Raw genomic sequence first — 19258 nt, 5'->3', positions numbered from 1 at the left:
CTGCCAGCAGCCTGCAAGGCCAGGTGATGCTCATCCCCCGTCCCTGCTCTGCTCCTGCCTCTCTTCAGGAAGGGGTGGATGGGGACCATCCCCAGCAGTGCCCAAGGCAGTCCTTGCTATCCCAGGCTGGGTGTGAAGGTGCTTCCAGCAGTGCTGGGCCCTGGTGGGTCCTTCTCTGGAGGATTTTAGGGCCATCTCACCTGGATCTGGTGTGCGTTGGATACCTGCCCACCCGAAGGGTGATGCTGCTCCCTGCAGCACAGACCGGGCATCGGCTTGGGAGCCTCCGCCCGCTCCAGGTGTGCTGACAGCCCAGCCGGGAGGAGGAGGAGGAGGAAGCTGAGGTGATGCCAGCAAGCTCCATGGCGGGGCTGGTCCCACCTCACCTGGGCATCTCAAGGATGGCCGCGGGGCTGAAGGGGCATTCACCCCCTTCCTCGGGGAGGGAGGAATAGCTGGGGAGAATGTGGAAACACCCAAAAAAAAACCCAACGGAGTCAGACTCCAATCCCTCTCGGTTTTCTGGGATGAATTTGGTTGGTCCCAGGAACTTCGGCGCCTTGCGTTTCAGAACAGTTCCAGCCAATCAGAAGGCGGCTCATGATTTCAGTATCTTTAAAAACCAACCAATCAGGAGCTCTCACTGGTTGGGCTTTAAGATCTTGAGGTATCAGCTTTTCGCTCAGAAAAAAAAAATAAATTCAACTAACGTAGACGAACGGACAACGTCATCTTTCGCTTCACGTTATCTTAGAAGAAAGCGACTATGCAAAATACTCTTCGGAGACAACTCTTAAAAAAATAAAAGCTTGGTCGGAAAATATGTCTGAATCTCTAAGGGTGAGGGGTGAAGGACCAGACGGCAGAATGGCTGGTTGGCTGGTGGAGAGATGGAGACAACGGAGGGTGGATTTATCTGCTGACGATGACGAGGAGCACATCACAAGACTTAGATTGCCTCCACGTAGTTGGCGGGGTACAGCCCCAGCTGCCCGTTGTCCAAGCGCCCTTTGCACCACCCCTGCTCGTCTTCCTCACCGAGTTTGGTTAGTTCATCACCTGGAGAGGAAGGTGGAAGGGAAGAGCTCATTGCAGGTGCTGGAAATTCTCCCACCCGCTTTTTCTCCCTGGGATGGAGATGCAGGGGGTTTGCAGGACTCATCCTGGGCACACCAGTTTGTACAACAGAAAGGTGAGGGGTGACCCTTGAGCCCTCATATGCCCTGTCCCACCATTGCTCCTGCCCCTTCTGCATTTGGGCTCAGCTTCTACCTTCCCTTTTCTGACAGTTCAACTTTCTGAAAGGCTGGGCCAACTCAGAAATTGAGGGATTTCACACCCACAGCTCCAGCAAACGAGCCTCATCCTACCTGGCACTGGCAGACCGTACCTGCTTTGAAGCTGAGCTCATCCTGCTCCTGCCCGTCGTAGTCGTACAGAGCCCGCACCCTCACGCCCTTCCCCGCCGACTCCTCGTCGAAGGGGTTGGCGCCGCCATTGGCCTCGCTGGTGTTGAAGGAGTTGCTGCCCTCGTCATCAGACCACTCGGCGCTGTAGGTCTGCCCACGGTCATGGCTGCTCACGCTGGAAGGGGAGGCGAGGGAGGCGTGGCTGTCACCATGGACATCCCCATCCCCAAGTGCTTGCACAGACAAAGGCCGTGCCTGTCATGGCACCTCTCCTTCATGCCGGCCCTCACCTCCCGCGCTCGCCTGCCTGAGCTCCCGTGTCACCCGCACTGCTGGCATTGGTCAGGGCCACCCCCTCGCCCTTCTTCTGCTTCTCCTTCCGCGTTATCGTGTGTGTCAGGTCTGGGTTCCACTCCTGCAAGCACAGAGCGACCAACCCCTGAGTGCCCGGCTGCTCTGCAGGGCTGCCAGCACCCAGCCGGGGCCCCCAGTCTCACCTCAAACTGGGGCCAGTTCATGGGCATCCCGGGGCCACTGGTGCTGCGGAACCACCGGAGGTCCTCCTGTGCATCCGACATGCGGATGGTCTGCTCCAGCTCCCGGTACACGTTGGCGTAGCTGTGGGGAGAGATTGAGGGGCTGTGGGTCAGGGTGGACCCCCGGGGACAGTGTGGCACAGGGACAGGGACATACCCCGGCTGTCACCTGGAGCCCAGGCTGTGTGTCCTCCGAGACACCAGGGGGCGCCAGGCTCCTGCACAACCTCCTGCCACTCTGGTACCTCTTGGCGACCATCGTGTTGGCTGGGATTCACTGCCCCTACCTGCTGCTCTCGGCCAGGTTCAGGTGCCTCTTGATGTCCAGGAGCATTTCCTTGAGGAAGTTGAGCCTCTTTTCCTCAAACTGCTGGCACTGCTCGAAGACCTGCTCCATGCTCTCGATGTACTGCGGGGTGCACTTGTTCAGCTCGTCCAGCACCTTCTCGTACTTCTCCTGAGTCTGCAAAAATGCAAGAGGGACCCTGGTTGTACTTCAAGAGTCTCAAAGGCCATTTCTGGGTGCTGTCTGCTTTGGGGGGTCTCCAAAGCTGGGGAGCCCAAATTGAGCCAGGAGCCTCAGTGGGTGGAATCAGGCCCCATAAGTGGGGTAAATCCCTGCCCAGCTTACACTCCCCTGAGCACTGCCTGCACATCTTTATCCTTCTCCAGGAGCACAGGGATGGGAAAATGGGAACTGATGGTGGAGAATGGGACATGTTGACCATCTCCACTGGTTTCCCTTCCCAATTCCCCATGCATCTGGCACAGGGCAGTGTCTTGCACCTTTTGCACATCTTGCTTGCACTTTTCCACTTTGTCCTGGAGCTTCTTCTGCTGCTCAGGAGTGTTGGACTGATCCGCCTTGCTGTTGGCTTCACGGGTCATGGCCAGCTTCTCCTCCTTGCATGCCAGGTGATAGGCTTTCTTGGCTGTCTCCAGCTGTGGGGACAGGGAAGGGACATCAGAGTAGTGGTCACAGCCCCCTGCCAACCCCTCTGCCTGTGAGGAGGTGCCACACGTCTCTCCCAGCCTGGACTGGGCACACAGAGCTGGACCTGGGGACACAGGGATGCCCCAGGACACTGTGCTGCTCTCACCTCCTTGAGCTTCTTGGCCCAGGGCTTCTGGGCTTTCCGGAAGCCATCCTCAGCCTCCTTGGCCTCCTTGAAGCCCCCCATGATCTGCTTGTGGTAGGCGTCCTTCTGCCAGTTCTTGACCTTCTCAAAGTCATCGTTCAGGAGGCTATTCTTCACCTCCTGGTGCAGCTCGCTCACCTTGTCCGCCTCCGTCATGATCGCGGCCCATGCCTTCTCCAGGCTGCCATACTGGGGACCTGGGGGCCAAGGGGACAGCTGGGGGTCACTCCACTGCCCTTATCCCCTCCATTTCTGCCAGATGAAGCTGTGATGATACACGGGGACCCAGGTGTCCCAGGGAAACCCTGCCCCTGGGGAAGCCACGGTACCTTTCTCGATGAGTTGCCTCCACCGCTTGGACCAGTCGGTGAGCTGCTGGGCATAGGACTTCTCGATCTTGGCCCGCTCGTGCACGCAGTTCATGAGGTCATTGCAGAGCCGGTGTCCATCATCGATCCGCTTCACCGTGCGCTTGTAGTTCCCCACCTGGGATGGGTGCAGGGACAGGCAGCTGTGGGCTCTGACCATCCTGCCTGGCTCAGCCCCAGCTGGCCTGGGGTGGCTACAGGGGAAGCACCAGGCAATTTGGGGGTGCAGGGATGGAGCTTTGGCTTGGGGCTGCTCAAGCCAAACTCCCTCCAACCCCTCTGTCACTCAGGGACGGCCAAGATTGAGACCTTCGGCAGAGCCAGCTCAGAAACGGAGCCACCACAGTAGGGATGCTCTCAAGCAGAGAAGGGAGGGCAGCCCCCAGCCCAGAGGACAGCCTAGGGTGCAGTGACTGTGGCAGTGGGGTCTGTGGGAGGACAGGATGGCCGGGACTCACCTCCCAGAAGCTGTCGGTTGTTTCCTCGGCAGCTGATGCTGACTCGTCATAGGAACCCGACATGGCTCCCGGCGCTGCCTCGGGCGTCAGAGCAGGCGCTGGGGGTCTCTTGGGCAAACACAAGCCTCATGCACTGAGGGGACAGGAGAGGGGAGTCATGGGGGGTGCAGAGGACCCCCATTCCTCCTGCCAACAGCTCTGTGGGACAAACATCTGGGTACAGGGGACAGGCATGGGGACGGTTCCTGCTCCAGCTCTGGACCCACAGACTCCTCCAGTGCCCACCACCCTCTTGGTGCCATCCAAACACCCCTGGAGCCAGTGGTGCTGGGAGGGAATCACAGGGAGCAGCACAGTGGGTGCTCACTGGACAGGGCCTGGCTCAGCACTGGGAGCCTCTGGGCAAGGGGCCATGGCAGGGTCAGAGAATGCGCCGCCCAAGGAATTCTCACCCTGATATTCCACCCTAATCCGTCCTGATCTTCAGAAAAACGGCATCCCCAGAGCATCACGTGGCCCTGCTGTGTGGCTTAACCCTTTTCCGCTTTGCCAAGAGCTGGGAGGGGGCTGGTGGCATTGCACGGGGATGGAGCAGAGACCGTGGTGGCCGTTTCCTAGGTGTTCTCATCATCCCCATCCTGACCTGGATTTGGACAGTGTTTCCACAGGAAAGCACTGGGCCTATCCTGCTTGGCATCTGCCACTGGGATGGGGACAAGGTGGCCACAAGCAGTTCAAATTTCCTCCTGCCCTGTCCCCAAAAGGGGTGTGGGAGAGGGATGTGGCTGTGAACAGCACATACCATCCCTTCCTTGGGGAGGTGGGATGGGCAGAGGGGAGGCCTGGCTGCCTGTGCTCTGCCCTGTGGTGGGGTGGGAGGGCAGGGCTGGGGACAGAGGGTCCTGTGGGGAACTCTAGTGAGTGCCCACACTCTCCAGCTGTGTGCACAGCTGGCCCTGAGGTCTCCCAGGGCTGGGGCAGGGCATGGCCCCAGGAGGACGAGGACCTGAAACAGTTACTGGAGCGCGGCGCAGGGCTCGCTGTGCTGGAACTAACAGGGCCTGGCAGGGATTTAGTGATATAACCAGAGAGGCACCAATCCCCTCCACCCTCCCCAGATGGTTAAAAATAAACGCATGACTGTCCCTCGCTCAGCCGCCGAGACGCAGATGGATGGGGGACAGCAGCGTCCCCCTGCAGCTGGCAGCACGCAGCGCCAGCGCCTGCCTGGTACCCACAGCACCACCGCCACTCCTCCTGGCACCCACAGCAACGCCACCACTCCTCCTGGCACTCACGGCACCACCACAACTCCTCCTGGCACCCATGGCACAGCCATGCCTGGTACTCACTGCACCACCAATGCCACTGCCTGTCACCCATGGCATCATCACCACCACTGCTGACCAGCATGGCACCAACAACACTCCTGCCTAGCATTCATGGCACTGTCACTGCCTGGCACCACAGCACTGCCACTGCCCTCCCCACCCCAGCACCCGCAGGCTGCCCCGATGCACCCGCAGTGCTGACAGAGCACATGGTGGCACAACCCCAAGGGACCCTGCAGGTGCTGCATGCATCATCCCCTCCCGAAAGCTGGCAGGCACAGCGCAGTGCCTGAGTGTTGCACCCCTGGGTTTTGCGGCAGAGGATGCGCTGGCATGGCAAGGGCACCCTCAGGGTGACATCCCGGGCCTGGGACGGGCACTGCAGAGAGGGAATACCCCCATGGCTGGGCATTCCTCAGGACCCACAGGCACAGTGCCAGCCCCAGCTGCCCCCAGCGAGCCACTCGTGCCATGGGGTACTGTGGACGTGGATGCTGCAGCTCCCTCTCCAAGCTACTACCTGGTCTGAGCTGCAGCCTGGGGGTTATTTTTGGCTCTGCATCACTTCCCAGCTAACGCTGCCGCCTCGTTCCCACTCTCCTGCCACGCGCCCCCACGCACGACCATCCTGGCGTGCCCGCGCACATGCGTGTGCCCCCACTGTGCCAGGCCGCCTCGGCTGCCTGTGCTACATGTGCCAGCCCCCTGCCAGCCCCCGGCCCAGCGCAGCCCATCACCTCACATCAGGGCAGCTGGCAGTGATCAGATGCAGAGCTGGCGGCTGAGCCGCGGCGTGGAGAGCTGCCAGCCCCAGCCACGCGCTGCCGCTTGGGTACCCTCGGCCTGGGGGCTCCGCTTTGGCCCCTTGCATCCACGGAGCTGCCAGGGAGAAGCCACAGAGCGTTTGGCATCAAGTGACGGTGGAGTTTGTCCCAGCTCCTGCTCCACGTGCCCTTGAGCTGCTCCTTCAGAAGCGGCCCCCCTGCGCGTCTCTCCTGTCAGCCTGCTCAGCGCTGAGCACTGACACAACTCTCCTCACACTCCAGGCAGCTTCTGCTCCCCGGCTGCTGCAGGGGGGTCTCTGCCCTCTGTGGGGGCCGGGCCGTGGCTGTGGCCCTGTGCAGGCAGGAAGCTGCTGCAATGCAGAGGCTGGTGCAGCTGACACCATGGGCAGGGCACAGCCCTGGCTGGCAGATCCCTGTCCCCAGCGAGGTGGGACAGTCCAGTCCTGCTGTCCCCTGTCCCCAGGTTGCTCTCCCCAGGTGTGTTTGTTGTCCCAGACCCAGCATATCTCCTGCAGCCAAGAAGCATGGGATGGGGCTGTCACACTCCTGCCTCTGAGCACATTGGCTGAGCCTGGTGGGGAGCAGGGGCAGGAGTGGCTGCAGAGCCTCTGGTGCAGTTTCCTCAGCTGCAAAGAGCCCCTGGCTAAGGCAGGATGGTAGCAGATGCACTGCAAGGAGAGGAGCAGAGCAAAGAGCAAGATTATGTCCCCATACCTGTCCCCATCCTGTCCCCAGGCAGGAGGTTCACACCAGGCGTGAGCCCCGGTGCTGGGAGGGCAGTGGGTGAGTGACCATTGCTGAGAGCATCCAGGGCAGGGGGAAGCCACACTGGGAGCTGCACTGGTCTGTGGGGATCCAAGCAAGTGGGCTGGGCCTCGGGCTTTTGGCCACAGGAAAGGGCATTTGCTCTCCCTTAGCACAGGGCTGCTTGAGGGCCCATTTCAGGGTGCAGCGCCAATGCCACTGTGATGCACCACTGTGGCCACATGACAATCACTCATGGCAAAGACAAATGGATTCAACCAAGGAGGTCCAGAGGAGCCTGGCAGCAGCATCTCCCACCATATTCTGGGGCTGCCATGCTGCATCCACTGAGGGTACCAGTGCCCATGTGCTGCTCCCACTGTGGCCACACACTGGGGCTGAGGTGGCCACATTTGGGGGGTGAAGTGGCCAAGGCACAGCAGCAGGGAAAACCCGTGACACTGACGTGCATCACAAGAGGCTTTGCAACTGCAGGAGCTGTGCCTGGTTTGCTGCTCAACCCTGACCCAGCTGAGCGGCTGTGGGGCTCCCACCCCATGGCTGGTCCGTGTGTCCCATGGGGCTGCGGCAGGGAAACGCTCCTGGGGCTGCTGAGGGTCAGAGCTCAGGGAGTCTGGGAGTGTGGAGGGGCTTGGCTGTGGTGTGGCTGGAGTGTGGCCCCCTCCAGAGCCCATGGGGACCCTGTAAGGAAATGGTTAAATGGGTGCTGCTGATTCATGCTGGCAGCTCCACAGCAGCAGCAGCGCCCAGGGTCAGGGCTGAGCAGCCTCAGCACCCATCCTGCCCCCTCATCATCAAAGCAAGCCAAATGGCAGGCAGGTGGTGAGCCTGGGCCCTTGCAGGGTACTGTCTCCATGGGAGCAGGCTCAAGGGTCCCTCCTGCATTCCCTGGCAAAACCCCTTTGGCTGCAACATGAGCAGGGCTGGAGCCCTGGGACAAAGAGCCAAATCCAGAATGGTGGGTGATTCTCCATGGGATTTCAGCCAGAGCAGCACCTGGTGTTTGAGCAGGGCATGAGACGGCTGCAAGGGCAACAGGACCCTGGAGGGAGCACATAGGAAATGGGAAACTACTGGGAGCCACTTTCCCAATGAATTCTGGGTGGAATGTGCCTATGGCAGCCTCCTTGTTTCCATCAGAGTTATCTGCATTGATGGGGGGATCTGAGGCCTGGGGACCTGCAGGGTCAGGGCTTGTGGGCTCCCTCAAACCAGAAAGGAGGTTCAAAGATGCAGGAGCAGTACCAGGAGCCTCGTGTCCTGTGCACAGACGGGAGGCTGCTGGGGGCCAGGTGCTGCCAGGTTGCAGTAGCCAGGGGAGACGCATTTGCTCCAAGCCCCGGCAGCGATTGGCTTCACAGCTCATGTGGGCTCTGCAGAGACCTTCCCCCTGTGCTCCCAAAACTGCCCTGCTCAGGGCACCCATTAATCTTCTAGGGATTTTAGGAGCCTTGTGCAAAAATTTCTGGAAGCTTGCTTGGCATTTGCAGATAACGCAAGTGTCTCTCCAGGGGAGCCTGCAGCCCAGCTCAGGGACAGCGAATGTGCCGGGAATGCGGATGGGGAACGTGGATGGGGATCCCGGGAGGGGCAGCAGCAGCAGGATTGCCAACCCCCTGCATGTGCTCAGGCCTGGGGAAGGGAGAGGGGGCTCAGCCTCACATGGGGGTTCCACTGGCTGCCCAGCTCTGCAGCTCTGTCTCATCCTGCTGCCTCGGCTCACCGCGGTAAACAAGGCTGCTCGGACACCAAGCAGGGATTTGTGTGGTCCCAGGAGCCGGGTTTAGGCAGAAATCCAAAGATGAGGTTTGCAATTAAACCCAGAAGTGGCAAACAGGGATGGTGGAGGATACGGCAGTGCCATCCCCCCGCTTCCGCATCAGGGAGGGGGGAAGTGGAGCGTCACGCGCTGGCACGGGGGTCCCATCCCCTGAGCCTTGGTGGGATGGTCCCAGAGCTGGTGGTGACAGAAGGCAAAGGGGGCTGCTGGGAGCAGGAGAGGTGGAATTTCAGCTGTCTGTGGTGGAAAAACAGACTTGGAGCCAGAGGGGACAGGCAAGTGGGGAAATGAGGGGGACAGCAAGGGAGAAGCTGGGGTGACAGTGCTGAAAGGAGGGGGTTCAGTGATGGCGTAAGGTGTTTATTTGGGCGGGGGGACAGCGATGACAGGGACAGCACAAGATCCCCCCACTATTTGCAGATGGGGAAACTGAGGCACAAGCCCGGGAGTGCGGCACCATTGCAGAAGGGGTGTCCCTTTCCCCAGCACCCCATAGGACACACAGAGGGGGTGAAGGTCATACATCCCCCCCAACCTCCCTGCCTTGCAGAAGGGATCAGGGGACATTGTGTCCTGCCTGGGGGTGCAAAGCCATGCCTTACTGTCCGGTCCTTGCACAGCATCCCCCGCGCCGTCCCCCCATCCCCGCAAGGGACCCGGGCATCCCGCACCCCATCCCCGCAAGGCACCGGGCATCCCGCATCTCGTCGCCGCAGTGGACCCGGCTGCCCCCGCGGGGGCCGCGCTCACCTGCCGGGGGCCGGGGGGGCCGTGGGCCCGGGGCCGGGGCTCCGCTCGCTCCGCTCCGCTCGCTCCGCTCCCGCCGGGCAGCGGCGGCGCGCACGGCCGCGGGCACGCGCCTGCCCGAGCCGCCCGTTGCCATGGCAACCGGGATGGAGCCGCTGCTGCGAAAATCATCCGGGGGGGGCGGAGGGGGGAACGGACCCCCCCCCCCCCCCCAATCTCCGCGTCCACGCCCACCCCGAGGTTTCGCACTGCCCCCTGCCCCAGCAGGACCCGCCGGGGCCGCCCCACTGCGGGGACCGCGGGCACGGGCCGGGGGGTGGGTACCACGGCCGGGCTATGGCGGGTCGGACCTCGGGCTCCGTTAGGGCCTAATCGGACTCGTTGTCCCCGGGCCATTGGGCGGGGGGGCTCTTTGGGGACCCCCCCCCGGGGTTCCTGGTCCCGCTATCCCGGGGGTCGTTGTCCCTCCTGCACAGGACAGGACAGAGCCACGCACTTCCTCCGCTGCTGCCCCGGCCTCTCTGTCACCCCCGCGGTTGCAGGGGGGTTTTGGGGCTGAGCCACAGCTTTTGCAAGAACAAACACCCCAAAACGCCTTCGGAGAGGCAGCCGGTGCCGCCTCCTTGCCAAATGTGCCAGCTGGGAACAGGCTGGCAAGAGAATCAGGAACAGTCTTTTCCCCCCCGGCAGGGCTGGGGAAGGGGGTGAGGGGACTGCACCCTCCAAGGCTTGTTGGAGGAGAGCAGGGCAGCTCCCCCTCACCGCCATCTGCCCATCTCCCTCCTCCTGAGCCCCGGGGCTCATGCCCGGGGTCACCGGGGCTTGTTATGGGATGGGAGTCCCGGGGGCAGAGAGGGCTGAAAGCCGTCGGGAAGTAGGCAGGATGCGGGTGGGGGTGATGACAGGCTCCCCGACACTGCGCCTGCATCCCCCCGCTCGCGGGGGATGTCAGGGAAATTAAAAGCCAGCAGGAGACGAGAGCGTCCAGGCGAGTAACCGAAGCCGCTGCAGAGGCTGCAGTAATGAGGCTGCCGAGGCCGCTGCCGCCGGGATCGGGTTGCCCAGAGAATGCGACCCGGTCCCGGGGGGCTCTGCCGGCCTCCGACGCCGGCTCAGCTTTCCCCTAACAAGCGCCTTCGACTGCCTAATGAAGTTCGGTGGGGCTCTCCAGCCCGCCTGCCTTCCGGCTCCTTCCAGCTCCGTGCCACCCGAGCCAGCCCACCTCATGGCCAGACAGAAAGGCCCCCGGAAGGTTTCACTCCCGGCTGCAGCTTAGCTGAGACCCCAGTGATTTAATGCCCCCAGTCCCGAACAAGAGTGGGATGGATGGTGGTTCCTTCAGGATGGGGAATCTTTGCCTGTTGGCGTTTCAGGGTGAGGAGCCAGAGGGTGCTGGATAACTGCTCATGGTCCTTTCATGCAGTGAGGTGGCAGTTCCCAGCACAAGGGCACTGCAAGAACCACTGGGATGCCCAGCTGCCACCTGCCCTGACAACATCCCTGCTGCAGAGGGGAAAATGTCCTTGGCGTTAAACATTAGGTGACAAATGCTCTCCAGGATGGTGATGGGGGGACCTCAATGACTTGGGGGGGATTCCCCAGTGCAAAGAGCCGTTGCCACCAGTGTTGTGGTCTGTGTGGGTGGCACCAGCTCAGGTCCCCTTCCCTGCAGCTTGGGCTGTTCCATGCAGGGAGCAGGTGGGAACTCTGCCTCCTCAGTTCTTCACCAAAAACTCGGTCACGACAAACTTTTCTCCGGCTCTCACCATCCCACCGTTTACTGTTTTCAGCGGTAAGTCACTTCTCCTCCTGTAGATGACTTTCCTTGTGGGAAGCAGCAGACGGTATTGGCAGGAAATAAGCTCTGATTTATGGGGCCACTTGCCACTCTGGAATTACAGCTCAGGGAGCACAAACAGAGAAGTCGGAGCACATGAGCCCACACCGTGATCCCAGTGGCTGCTGGAGCCAGAGCAGGCAGGAATGAAGAGATGCCACCAGGGATCAGCTGCCTGCCCATCACCCAGGCAGGAGTGTCGGCCTTCGCACGAACGGGGGGGTTTCGAGCACAGCCAGCTCCTGTCTGCCTCCCCGGCAAGGAATGAAAATGTGTTCCCTAAATCCCGGCAGAGCCCCGAGTTATGAGGCTCAGCTGTTTCTGGGAGCAATGGGAGGGCCCATGGGTGGTCCAGGGAAGACTGGTGTGCATGGAACAGAGGGCATCCCAGGCATCCTGAGCCCATTCTTGTCCTCCACTGCCTCTTCCCAGAGTGGAGTGGGAGCTGGGGCTTGAGGGGCCGGATGGGGCCAGTGCCCCACGCTCGCCCCATGCCTGGGCTGCGTTGCCGCTGCGGATGTGCCGCCGGTCCCAGGAGCCCTCCGGGGAGCTGGGAGAATGCAAGCGCGACTTTGCATCTCTAATTAGCCGCGGAGGATAATTGGCGGTTCTGCGGCAGACAGGCAGCCATTGTGGAGGGCCCCGGGCGGGGCAGGTGCTCCCAGAAACCCAAATCCCACCGAAACAATCCCCTTCTTGTCTGCCTGTGACCGGCCGGGGCATCCTCCGAGCCCTTCCGGGGAAGGGGCTGGGGCCGGGACATAAAGGCTCCATTTTTCCTGGGAAGCAGCGTGGAGCTGGCTGCAGGCAGCTGCCTGAGGAGCCTGCACATTTCACCCACAGCCACAGCGGTGCTGGGGCTCGCTGCCCCCACGCTGTGCCACGCCAAGGGCAGCTGGACACTGCCTTGGCTGCCTCTGCAAGCTGGATGAAGCCTCTCCTCCTCCAGGATCATCCACAGGAGCTCAGCAGGTCCGGAGTTTGCCTTCAAGGTGTTGCACAAACGCCGGCCGGGCTGGCACCCCCAGGACAAAGTCTGTCCCCGGGCAGAGCCGTGCCAGGGTTGTGCTGGAGGTGCCTGGTTACATCCCTGTGCCATCCTGCCCTGGCAGGGACCAGCACAGCTGGGCACGGGGCATTCCCAGTGAGGGGGATCCCACACAGGGCCCAGCCCAGGCTTTGGGCTCAGGACGTGGCCCTGGTTGGTGCTGATGTGCTTTGCTGATGTCCCTTCCCTTCTCGCCCTGCGCTGTGCACGTCACTGTCGAGCCCTGCCAGTGCCTGGCTCTCTTCTCTCAATCCTTTCATGGTTAAATCCCGCTCCCGTCCTGCCACAGGCCCTCCGGCGGCCACACACCCTGTGAGGGGACGGAGGGGAGGGAGAGAAAGCGGCCAGGGGGGCTCAGATCAGTGCAGACCCTGGGGCAGAGCAGCACCTCCAGCACCGGCCGAGCCGCTGCCTGGTGAATTCCCCAATTTTCCCTGAGCTCCTGCAAAGGGAACACAAGACCCCAGGAGGTGGGAAGGACCCTCAGAGCTTCAGCCAGGGTTTCGGGGTCAGGCATGCTGGGAGCCGCAGTGCCTGATCTCTGCTGTGCTGCGGCCACGGCCTCCACCGGGACTTTTGGCTTAGGGATAGGGGTTTGCTCGAGGAAGGCGACAAGGGGGCCGAGGGATGCGGGAGCAGCCGGGGAGGCTGCCGGGAAAGCTCTAATCCGTTTAGCAAAGCACTTGCTTTGCCATTTCCAAGGCAGGAGCTGCAGGAGCTGTGAGGAGGAGATGCAGCCGAGACAGGGACAGCGACACCGACAGGGACAGTGTCCATGGGCAGCATGTCGGGGCCAGGAGGGCAGGGACAGCTCCTGCTCCGCGGGACGAGCCGGGCTGGGCGTTTCTCCCAGGGGATGCCGCAATAGTCGCAGCATCCTGGGGGTCACCCTGTGGGAGCTTCGCCCCAGCTCCGTCCATGCTGCCCCCGAAAGGAAGAAAGGAGGGGATGACACGGTAGCAAAGCCCCAGCATGGCACCGGGCAGCTCCAGGAATGCGGCGCATCCCTCGATCCCTCCCGTTCCTCACCCGGCACGGTCCGGCACAAGTTGGAAATCACTTAAAACGGGTCGAGTGCGGTTTCGTTTCCCAGCGCAGGGCGCGGACCCCGTTCAAACACCGGAGCCAACAGCGCTGTCACAGCGCCCCGATCCCCGGCATCCCCGGTGCCCCCCGGGGCCAGCCCTCCGCCCCCCGCCGCCCCCGGCCCGCCCCGCCGGCCGTACCTCGGGGCCGCGGGGACAGCGGCAGAGCCTCTCCCGGGGCCGGCGCTGCGCATCGCGGGCAGGTCGCGGCAGATGGGGCGGAGGGAGGGGGTAAAGATCAGCTCGGAGATTAGGGCGGCATTTTTAGCCGACCAATCCCCGGCCCGGCGCGGCGGCTCCTCGGCCGCGCAAGGTGACAACGCGGCCGCGGAGAAGATGGCAATGAGCCCCGGGGGTCGCGGGCCTCCCCCTGCCCCTCTTGCTGTCCCCACCCGGCGCTGCTCCGGGGGTGCCATGTGCCGAGTGCCCGCGGTGTTTAGGGGGGAGCGGGGACGTCTCCCCTTCCCCGCGGACCCCACTCCTGTCGCTCCCGGAGGGTTCAAACCCCCAGACGGGGCGGGAGAGCCCCGGGCTGGGCGGGGGGGACACGGGGTGTGCCCAAGGGGACACGGCTGCAGTCCCATCCCCCCCGGAACGAGAGCTCCCAGACGGGGGTCAGGGGAGTCGCGGCTCCCGGGCGGGTGTTTTGGGGAGCCGAGCACTTCGGTGCCTCCGGGAGCCTCGAGCCCTTGGCCCGGGGTGGGACCCGCGGCTCTCCGGGAAACCCGGGCAGGGCTTTACAGTCCCGCTGAGAAGGACAGCGGGCACGGCGGGGAGCCGCGGGTGACACGGCTGGGGCCGTGGGGGGATGGCACAGCCGGGGGTGACACGGTGTGGGGCCGTGGAGGGATGGCACAGCCGGGGGTGACACGGTGTGGGGCCGTGGGGGGATGGCACAGCCGGGGGTGACACGGTGTGGGGCCGTGGGGGGATGGCACAGCCGGGGGTGACACGGTGTGGGGCCGTGGGGGGATGGCACAGCCGGGGGTAACACGGTGTGGGGCGCGCGTCTCGGTGCTGAGCCCATCAGGCACTGCCGGGGCTGCCCGTTCCCAGGCGGGAAGGGTCCTGCGCTCCGCACAGGCAGCGCCGTGGGCAGCCCCGCCGCCGGGGGCCTTTCAGCGGCGGAAGCGGCGGCGCGGCGCACGCGCAGTCCTTTCCGCTCGGGCCCCGCCGCTGCCGCCACGGTGAGGCCGCGCTCGGGCCATCGGCCCCGCATCGCCGCCATCCCGGGGCCTGGACCCCCCGGCGGGGCATCTCCGCCATCGGGGCTCCGGGCCCGGCTGTGCTGGGAGGGAGGGATTGGGGGCGCCTGGCCGCGGGGTGATACCGGAGGCCCAGCGCTAGCACCGGGACCTCCTGCCTCAGGAGCTGTCGCGGGGGTAGCCCGTGGTCCGCGGGGGTTCAGTCATGGCGGAGCACGGGGAGCCCAGCGAGCCCAGGGCCCGGCGGGTCCTGGAACGCCGCCCGTAGCCGTGTTCCCGTCCCGAGGCGCTGCCGGGGTCGGCACCGGAGGGGCGGGAGGCTCCCACTGCTCCCGGTTCCCGAGTTCAGTTTGACTTAACGGCAGCAGTAATGGTGTCCGTGGCGGGACCGGGACAGCCCCCCCCCGAGCTGCGGCCCTGCCCCAGCTGTGCCCGGTGTCCCGCTGTGCCCGGCCCCGGGCGGGGCCGGTGGTTTCAAGGAGCAAAAGCTGGGGCTGCTCCGTTTTCCTTGCCGAGGTGGAGCGGCCCGGTGGGAACCGCGTCACGGGGCTGCTCGGGGGGCACTGCGGTCACCCAGCAGGGTTCACTGTCCCCCGTGCAGATGGTGGTGCCTAGATGTCACCGAGCCTTGTTTCCTGTGCCTTCTGCAGATGTTGATGCCCAAGAAGAACCGAATCGCCATCTATGAGCTGCTGTTCAAGGAGGGGGTGATGGTGGCCAAGAAGGACGTGCACATGCCCAAACACCCCGAGCTCGTGGACAAGAATGTGCCCAACCTGCACGTCATGAAAGCCATGCAGGTGGGAGGGCTTGGGGGCATTTGAAAGTGTTGCTCTCTGGGGTGGTGCTGTATTATGTCTTGTGCATGTGAATTGTTCCCCGTCCCCATGTCCCCATTCCTCAGTGCCCTGCTGACCCCTAGTGCTTGTGAACTGGGAGAGGCTCACCTGTAACTGGGAGTAACTGGGAGCTCTCCCCGCAGTCCCTCAAGTCCCGAGGGTATGTGAAGGAGCAGTTTGCCTGGAGACACTTCTACTGGTACCTGACCAACGAGGGCATCCAGTACCTGCGGGATTATCTCCACCTGCCCCCTGAGATTGTCCCGGCCACGCTGCGCCGGAGCCGCCCCGAGACCGGCAGACCCCGGCCCAAAGGTAAGCTGGGCCACAGGGGAGCTGGGCAGTCAGGACAGTGCCAGATCTGTTGGGATTGGGTGTAAAATTGTGAACAGAGCAAGGAAATGGGGTTGGGATTTGTGGCTTTTGTAGCTGGTGTGCACTGGTGTCTCCTGAGTGGGATGGGGAGAGCTGGGACCCACAGGGACATGCTCTGAGTGGTGATTGGCGTTCCCCAGGGACTGGGATTGCTGGGAGCATGCCTGCTGAGATTGGGATGTGGTGGAGCCCCACCTGGGGATCACCTGTGGCCAGGTTGGGTGTCCCTCTCTGCCTTCCCCACGGATGCTGAATGTGATGCTGGAACAGGGCTTGTTTTCAAAGGTTAACTGCAAACCCATGGAGGAGGAGCAGCAGAGCCCACAAAAATGCTGAGGTGTTTTGGAGCATCTCTGTGAGGAGAGACTGAGGGAACTGGGCCTGGTTAGTCTGGGGGAGACAGATATCCCCAGGGGATGTACCAGAGGATGTTGCCAGACTCTGTTCAGTGGTGCCCAATGACAGGACAGGGAGCAGTGGCCAGAAACTAAAATACACCAAGTTCCACCTCAGCATGAGGTAGAGCTTTCCATGTGGGCAGAGCACTGGGAGGGTGTGGAGTCTCCCTGCATGGACACATTCCAAACCCACCTGAACATGTTCCTGTGTCACCTGCTCCGAGTGACCCTGCCTTGAGAGGGGTTGAGCTGGATGATCTCCAGATCAGCGCCCAGCTGCTCTGTGATTCTGCATGTTGGACTTGCAGCACTGATTTTTCCTTTGGTGGGTTTTCACATCCCTGAGTGCAGGGGGTGCAGCCAGATGTGCTCTGGCTCTGGGGACTTACATGGGTTGTGCATTTTTATGTCTGAGCCACATCAGGGGCCAGGGGGTGCTGGGAGTTCACCCCCAGCTGCTGCAGTTTGTGTCTGAGCCAAACAAAACGGGAGCATCACCTGTTTCAAAGGAAGGAATTGCAGAGAAACTGGGAAGATGCTGCTTTCTTTGATTTCTGAGTTGCTTGGATGTTCCAAGATTTGTTCTTTAGATGCTGTGTTTATCCAGTGAGCTAAAGGAGCTGCATCCCTGCTGGGAGGGAGGGGTGGCAGCTTCTGGCTGGGGTTTGTGCAGGAGGAGCTGTGTGTGGTGTCACAGCCTTGTCCTGGCGTTGGAACCCTCCTCAGACCCTTTTGGGCAGGAATATTTAGAAAGGCTGCACTTGGTGCTCTTTTTTGCTATTGATGACCTGCCTGAGGCAGCAGCAACCTGGGAGCCACTGAGGTGGTGCAGTAAAAGAATTATTACAAAAACTGGGATTTGTATGGCCAAACCAGTGCCTGTGGATGTGCAGGAGGACACTGGGGTGTGCCAGGCACAGCTGCCCCTCACTGGATCCTGCCTGGGTGGGCAGACCCCAGCCTGGGCTCCAAGGACACATCCCAATCCCTGAGATGGTGGTCCCACCATGGCTGGGTGTTCCTGCAGGAATTTTGTCTGGTATTGATCTCAGTTTCCACAGATAATCTGCTTTTACTGTCATGAATGTGTTCTGTGGGGGGATTTGGGGTACTGGCAGTGTGGCTGTTTCAGGTTGGGGTCAGAATTGTGTCTTTCAATTTGTGACTCAGCTGTTAACAGGACTGTTGGACATGGCAAATTCCTAGTATTTCTGGGATTTTTACCAACAAAATGTTCAGCACTAGTTTGATGACCAGAAGTCTGTTGAGATGATGCTGTAAAGCCACTTCTCACGTTATTTAACTTCCACCCTACCACAAGCTGGGACACTTGAGCAGATTTCACCCTTAAAGTGAGACTAAAGTCACCCTAAAGGGAGACTTCCCTTATTAAATCACTGTTTTCCTTAGGTTTATTCTCCCTGAGCTGCCCCAGGCACAGCACTGCTGGCAGACCCGATGCTGTTCTGCACTTTGGGGTGCAGGAAGGAGCTGTTTGTGCCCTGGCTGAGCAGCATTTGAGGCTCTGCTCTGTGTTTCAGGTTTGGAGGGCGAGCGCCCGGCGCGGCTCACGCGGGGCGAGGCTGACCGGGACACATACCGCCGCAGTGCCGTGCCACGTGAGTGTGCCTCCCCCCTGCCCTCTTGGGGACACTTGTCCCAGCTCTAGGGCTCCTCTCAAGGAGAAAAGGGGGAGATGAGACTCTTGGCATAGCTTAGAGTCTGTATGTGCGGGTGGATGGGAGATTTTCTGGAGTTTTGTCCAGCTGAGGCGTGGGATTTTCTTCGGGGTTGGTTCAGTAACTCAAACGTGCTCAGTTACAGCTGTTTTGCTTTGCTGTGTTCAGCCCCGGTGTTAGTTGTGTGTGATGGTTAAAGCTTTGCTCCCAGGCAGGGGCACTGTGCTGGGCAGGGGGTTCTGAGGGCACTGACTGCTCCTCTCTCTGCAGCTGGTGCTGACAAGAAGGCTGAGGCTGGTGCTGGAGCAGCCACAGAATTCCAGTTCGTGAGTATCTGCATTGGAACTTGGCTTCCTTTGTTGAAGGCTTTGATGGGAGAAACTGGAAGGTCCTGCCTGTGGGACTCTGAGGGTGTCAGAGAGGCTGGAAACTGTCACCCTTCACACACAGCTCGCTTGCTGTAGGGAAGGGATGTGGTGGGACAGAGAGCAGTAACAGGTTTGAGAGCAAGCTGAGCTCTTTGGAGATCCATGATTTTATACTTGAAAAGCAAAAGTATTTTAGGTGTGGTCCACAGAGCTGGCTGGAATGGGTTGATGTTGCAGCAGCTGGCTGACCTGTGCCATCACAGAGCTTTGATGATGTTTGTTCTTGCTGTCATTGCTTAACACCATGATTTCTGACACTCTCTTTTTGCTGTTGCAGAGAGGTGGATTCGGTCGTGGACGTGGTCAGCCTCCACAGTAGAGCTTCATGCTCGTGTTTTGTGTATAATAAAAGAGATGAAAATGCCACTGGGTTCATGCCTGTGTCTCTCTGAAGTGCACAGAGCTCACGAAGAACGGCGTGACTCAGATCTTCAGCATCTGGAGCAGCACTTTGGGAGTGACTAAATACAGGTTCTAGTGAAGGAACTCTCCAAGTTTAGGGGGTGTGGAGGTGAGTCCTAGAGGAATGCAGGAGCATTTCCCATCTGCCCAGGGCGATGCTGGTTGCCAGCGATGCAGAAGGGCTGGGCTGGGACTGAACTGTTCTGCAGATGGAAAACTCAGCTGTGCCAGGCCATGTCCCTCTGATCGGGACACAGCTCGCGTGGGCGGGTCCCCGTGTCACCGCTGCGCTGTCACCTGCGCTGGCATTGGGGACCGAGGGTGGGGCTGGCGGCAGCACCTGGGCAGTGGCCGGTGCCCGCCGCCAGGTGTCGCTCGGCAGCCGGTGGCTGATCGGTAACGGACCCGCCATGGCCGCGGTGTCACCGGCGGAGGGAGCGGACACACGGACACCGACCCGCGGTGTCAGGGCGGGGGTGAGCACACGGAATGTCACTGGGGGGTCGCTCACGGACCCGCGGTGTCACCGGGGGGGTGGGGCCTGGCGCCGTGCCGCAGCGCCCCCGCGCGGCGCAGAGCGGGCGCTGCTGTCCCCGCGGAGCCGCTGTCACAGCGGGGCCACGTGCGCGCCGCCGGCCCCTGCG

General features: G+C 61.8%; 3 protein-coding genes across 5 annotated transcripts; 1 reads left to right on the top strand and 2 right to left on the bottom strand.

The window, feature by feature from the left end:
- Nucleotides 1-456: 456 nt before the first annotated feature.
- On the bottom strand, nt 457-13510 carry PACSIN1 (protein kinase C and casein kinase substrate in neurons 1). 2 transcript variants are annotated; one of them, XM_058856156.1, is made up of 10 exons: nt 13430-13510; nt 3911-4043; nt 3414-3570; nt 3046-3281; nt 2732-2887; nt 2233-2408; nt 1907-2027; nt 1700-1824; nt 1391-1584; nt 457-1059 (listed from the first exon to the last, which is right to left on the bottom strand). In XM_058856156.1, exons 2-10 carry the CDS (start codon nt 3971-3973, stop codon nt 950-952), a joined length of 1338 nt encoding a protein of 445 aa, XP_058712139.1. In that variant the 5' UTR covers nt 3974-4043; nt 13430-13510; the 3' UTR covers nt 457-949. The 2 variants fall into 2 exon arrangements, with proteins under 2 accessions (XP_058712139.1, XP_058712140.1); XM_058856157.1 differs by lacking the exon at nt 13430-13510 and adding an exon at nt 9322-9399.
- A 277-nt stretch (nt 13511-13787) lies between these two features.
- Nucleotides 13788-14516, bottom strand: LOC131587574 (uncharacterized). The gene has a single exon (XM_058855575.1). The coding sequence runs from the start codon at nt 14514-14516 to the stop codon at nt 13788-13790; it is 729 nt and encodes a 242-aa protein (XP_058711558.1).
- Nucleotides 14354-18578, top strand: RPS10 (ribosomal protein S10). Of its 2 annotated transcripts, none has more exons than XM_058856161.1 (6): nt 14354-14475; nt 15144-15293; nt 15476-15647; nt 17647-17724; nt 18055-18110; nt 18490-18578. In XM_058856161.1, the coding sequence occupies exons 2-6, from the start codon at nt 15144-15146 to the stop codon at nt 18529-18531; spliced, it is 498 nt and encodes a 165-aa protein (XP_058712144.1). In that variant the 5' UTR covers nt 14354-14475; the 3' UTR covers nt 18532-18578. The 2 variants fall into 2 exon arrangements, with proteins under 2 accessions (XP_058712144.1, XP_058712146.1); XM_058856163.1 differs by lacking the exon at nt 14354-14475 and adding an exon at nt 14570-15022.
- Nucleotides 18579-19258: the final 680 nt, after the last annotated feature.

Source organism: Poecile atricapillus, chromosome 23, assembly GCF_030490865.1.
Source record: "Poecile atricapillus isolate bPoeAtr1 chromosome 23, bPoeAtr1.hap1, whole genome shotgun sequence".
Taxonomy (NCBI): Eukaryota; Metazoa; Chordata; class Aves; order Passeriformes; family Paridae; genus Poecile; species Poecile atricapillus.
The sequence above is the reverse complement of the archived record's forward strand: the minus strand, read 5'-3'. Positions and strand labels throughout refer to the sequence as shown.

What these genes read in the sequence shown, in the direction of transcription:
- PACSIN1 (XM_058856156.1), bottom strand. Translation starts at nt 3,973, where the DNA reads ATGTCGGGTTCCTATGACGAGTCAGCATCAGCTGCCGAGGAAACAACC. An exon ending in GGGCCAAGAAGCTCAAGGAG is followed by an intron (nt 2,888 to 3,045) that starts GTGAGAGCAGCA and finishes CTGTCCCCACAG; the next exon opens with CTGGAGACAGCCAAGAAAGC. An exon ending in GCAAGCAAGATGTGCAAAAG is followed by an intron (nt 2,409 to 2,731) that starts GTGCAAGACACT and finishes GCATTTTTGCAG; the next exon opens with ACTCAGGAGAAGTACGAGAA.
- LOC131587574 (XM_058855575.1), bottom strand. Translation starts at nt 14,516, where the DNA reads ATGGCGGCGATGCGGGGCCGATGGCCCGAGCGCGGCCTCACCGTGGCG.
- RPS10 (XM_058856163.1), top strand. Translation starts at nt 14,864, where the DNA reads ATGGTGTCCGTGGCGGGACCGGGACAGCCCCCCCCCGAGCTGCGGCCC. An exon ending in TGCCGAGGTGGAGCGGCCCG is followed by an intron (nt 15,023 to 15,143) that starts GTGGGAACCGCG and finishes TGCCTTCTGCAG; the next exon opens with ATGTTGATGCCCAAGAAGAA. An exon ending in CAGCCACAGAATTCCAGTTC is followed by an intron (nt 18,111 to 18,489) that starts GTGAGTATCTGC and finishes TTGCTGTTGCAG; the next exon opens with AGAGGTGGATTCGGTCGTGG.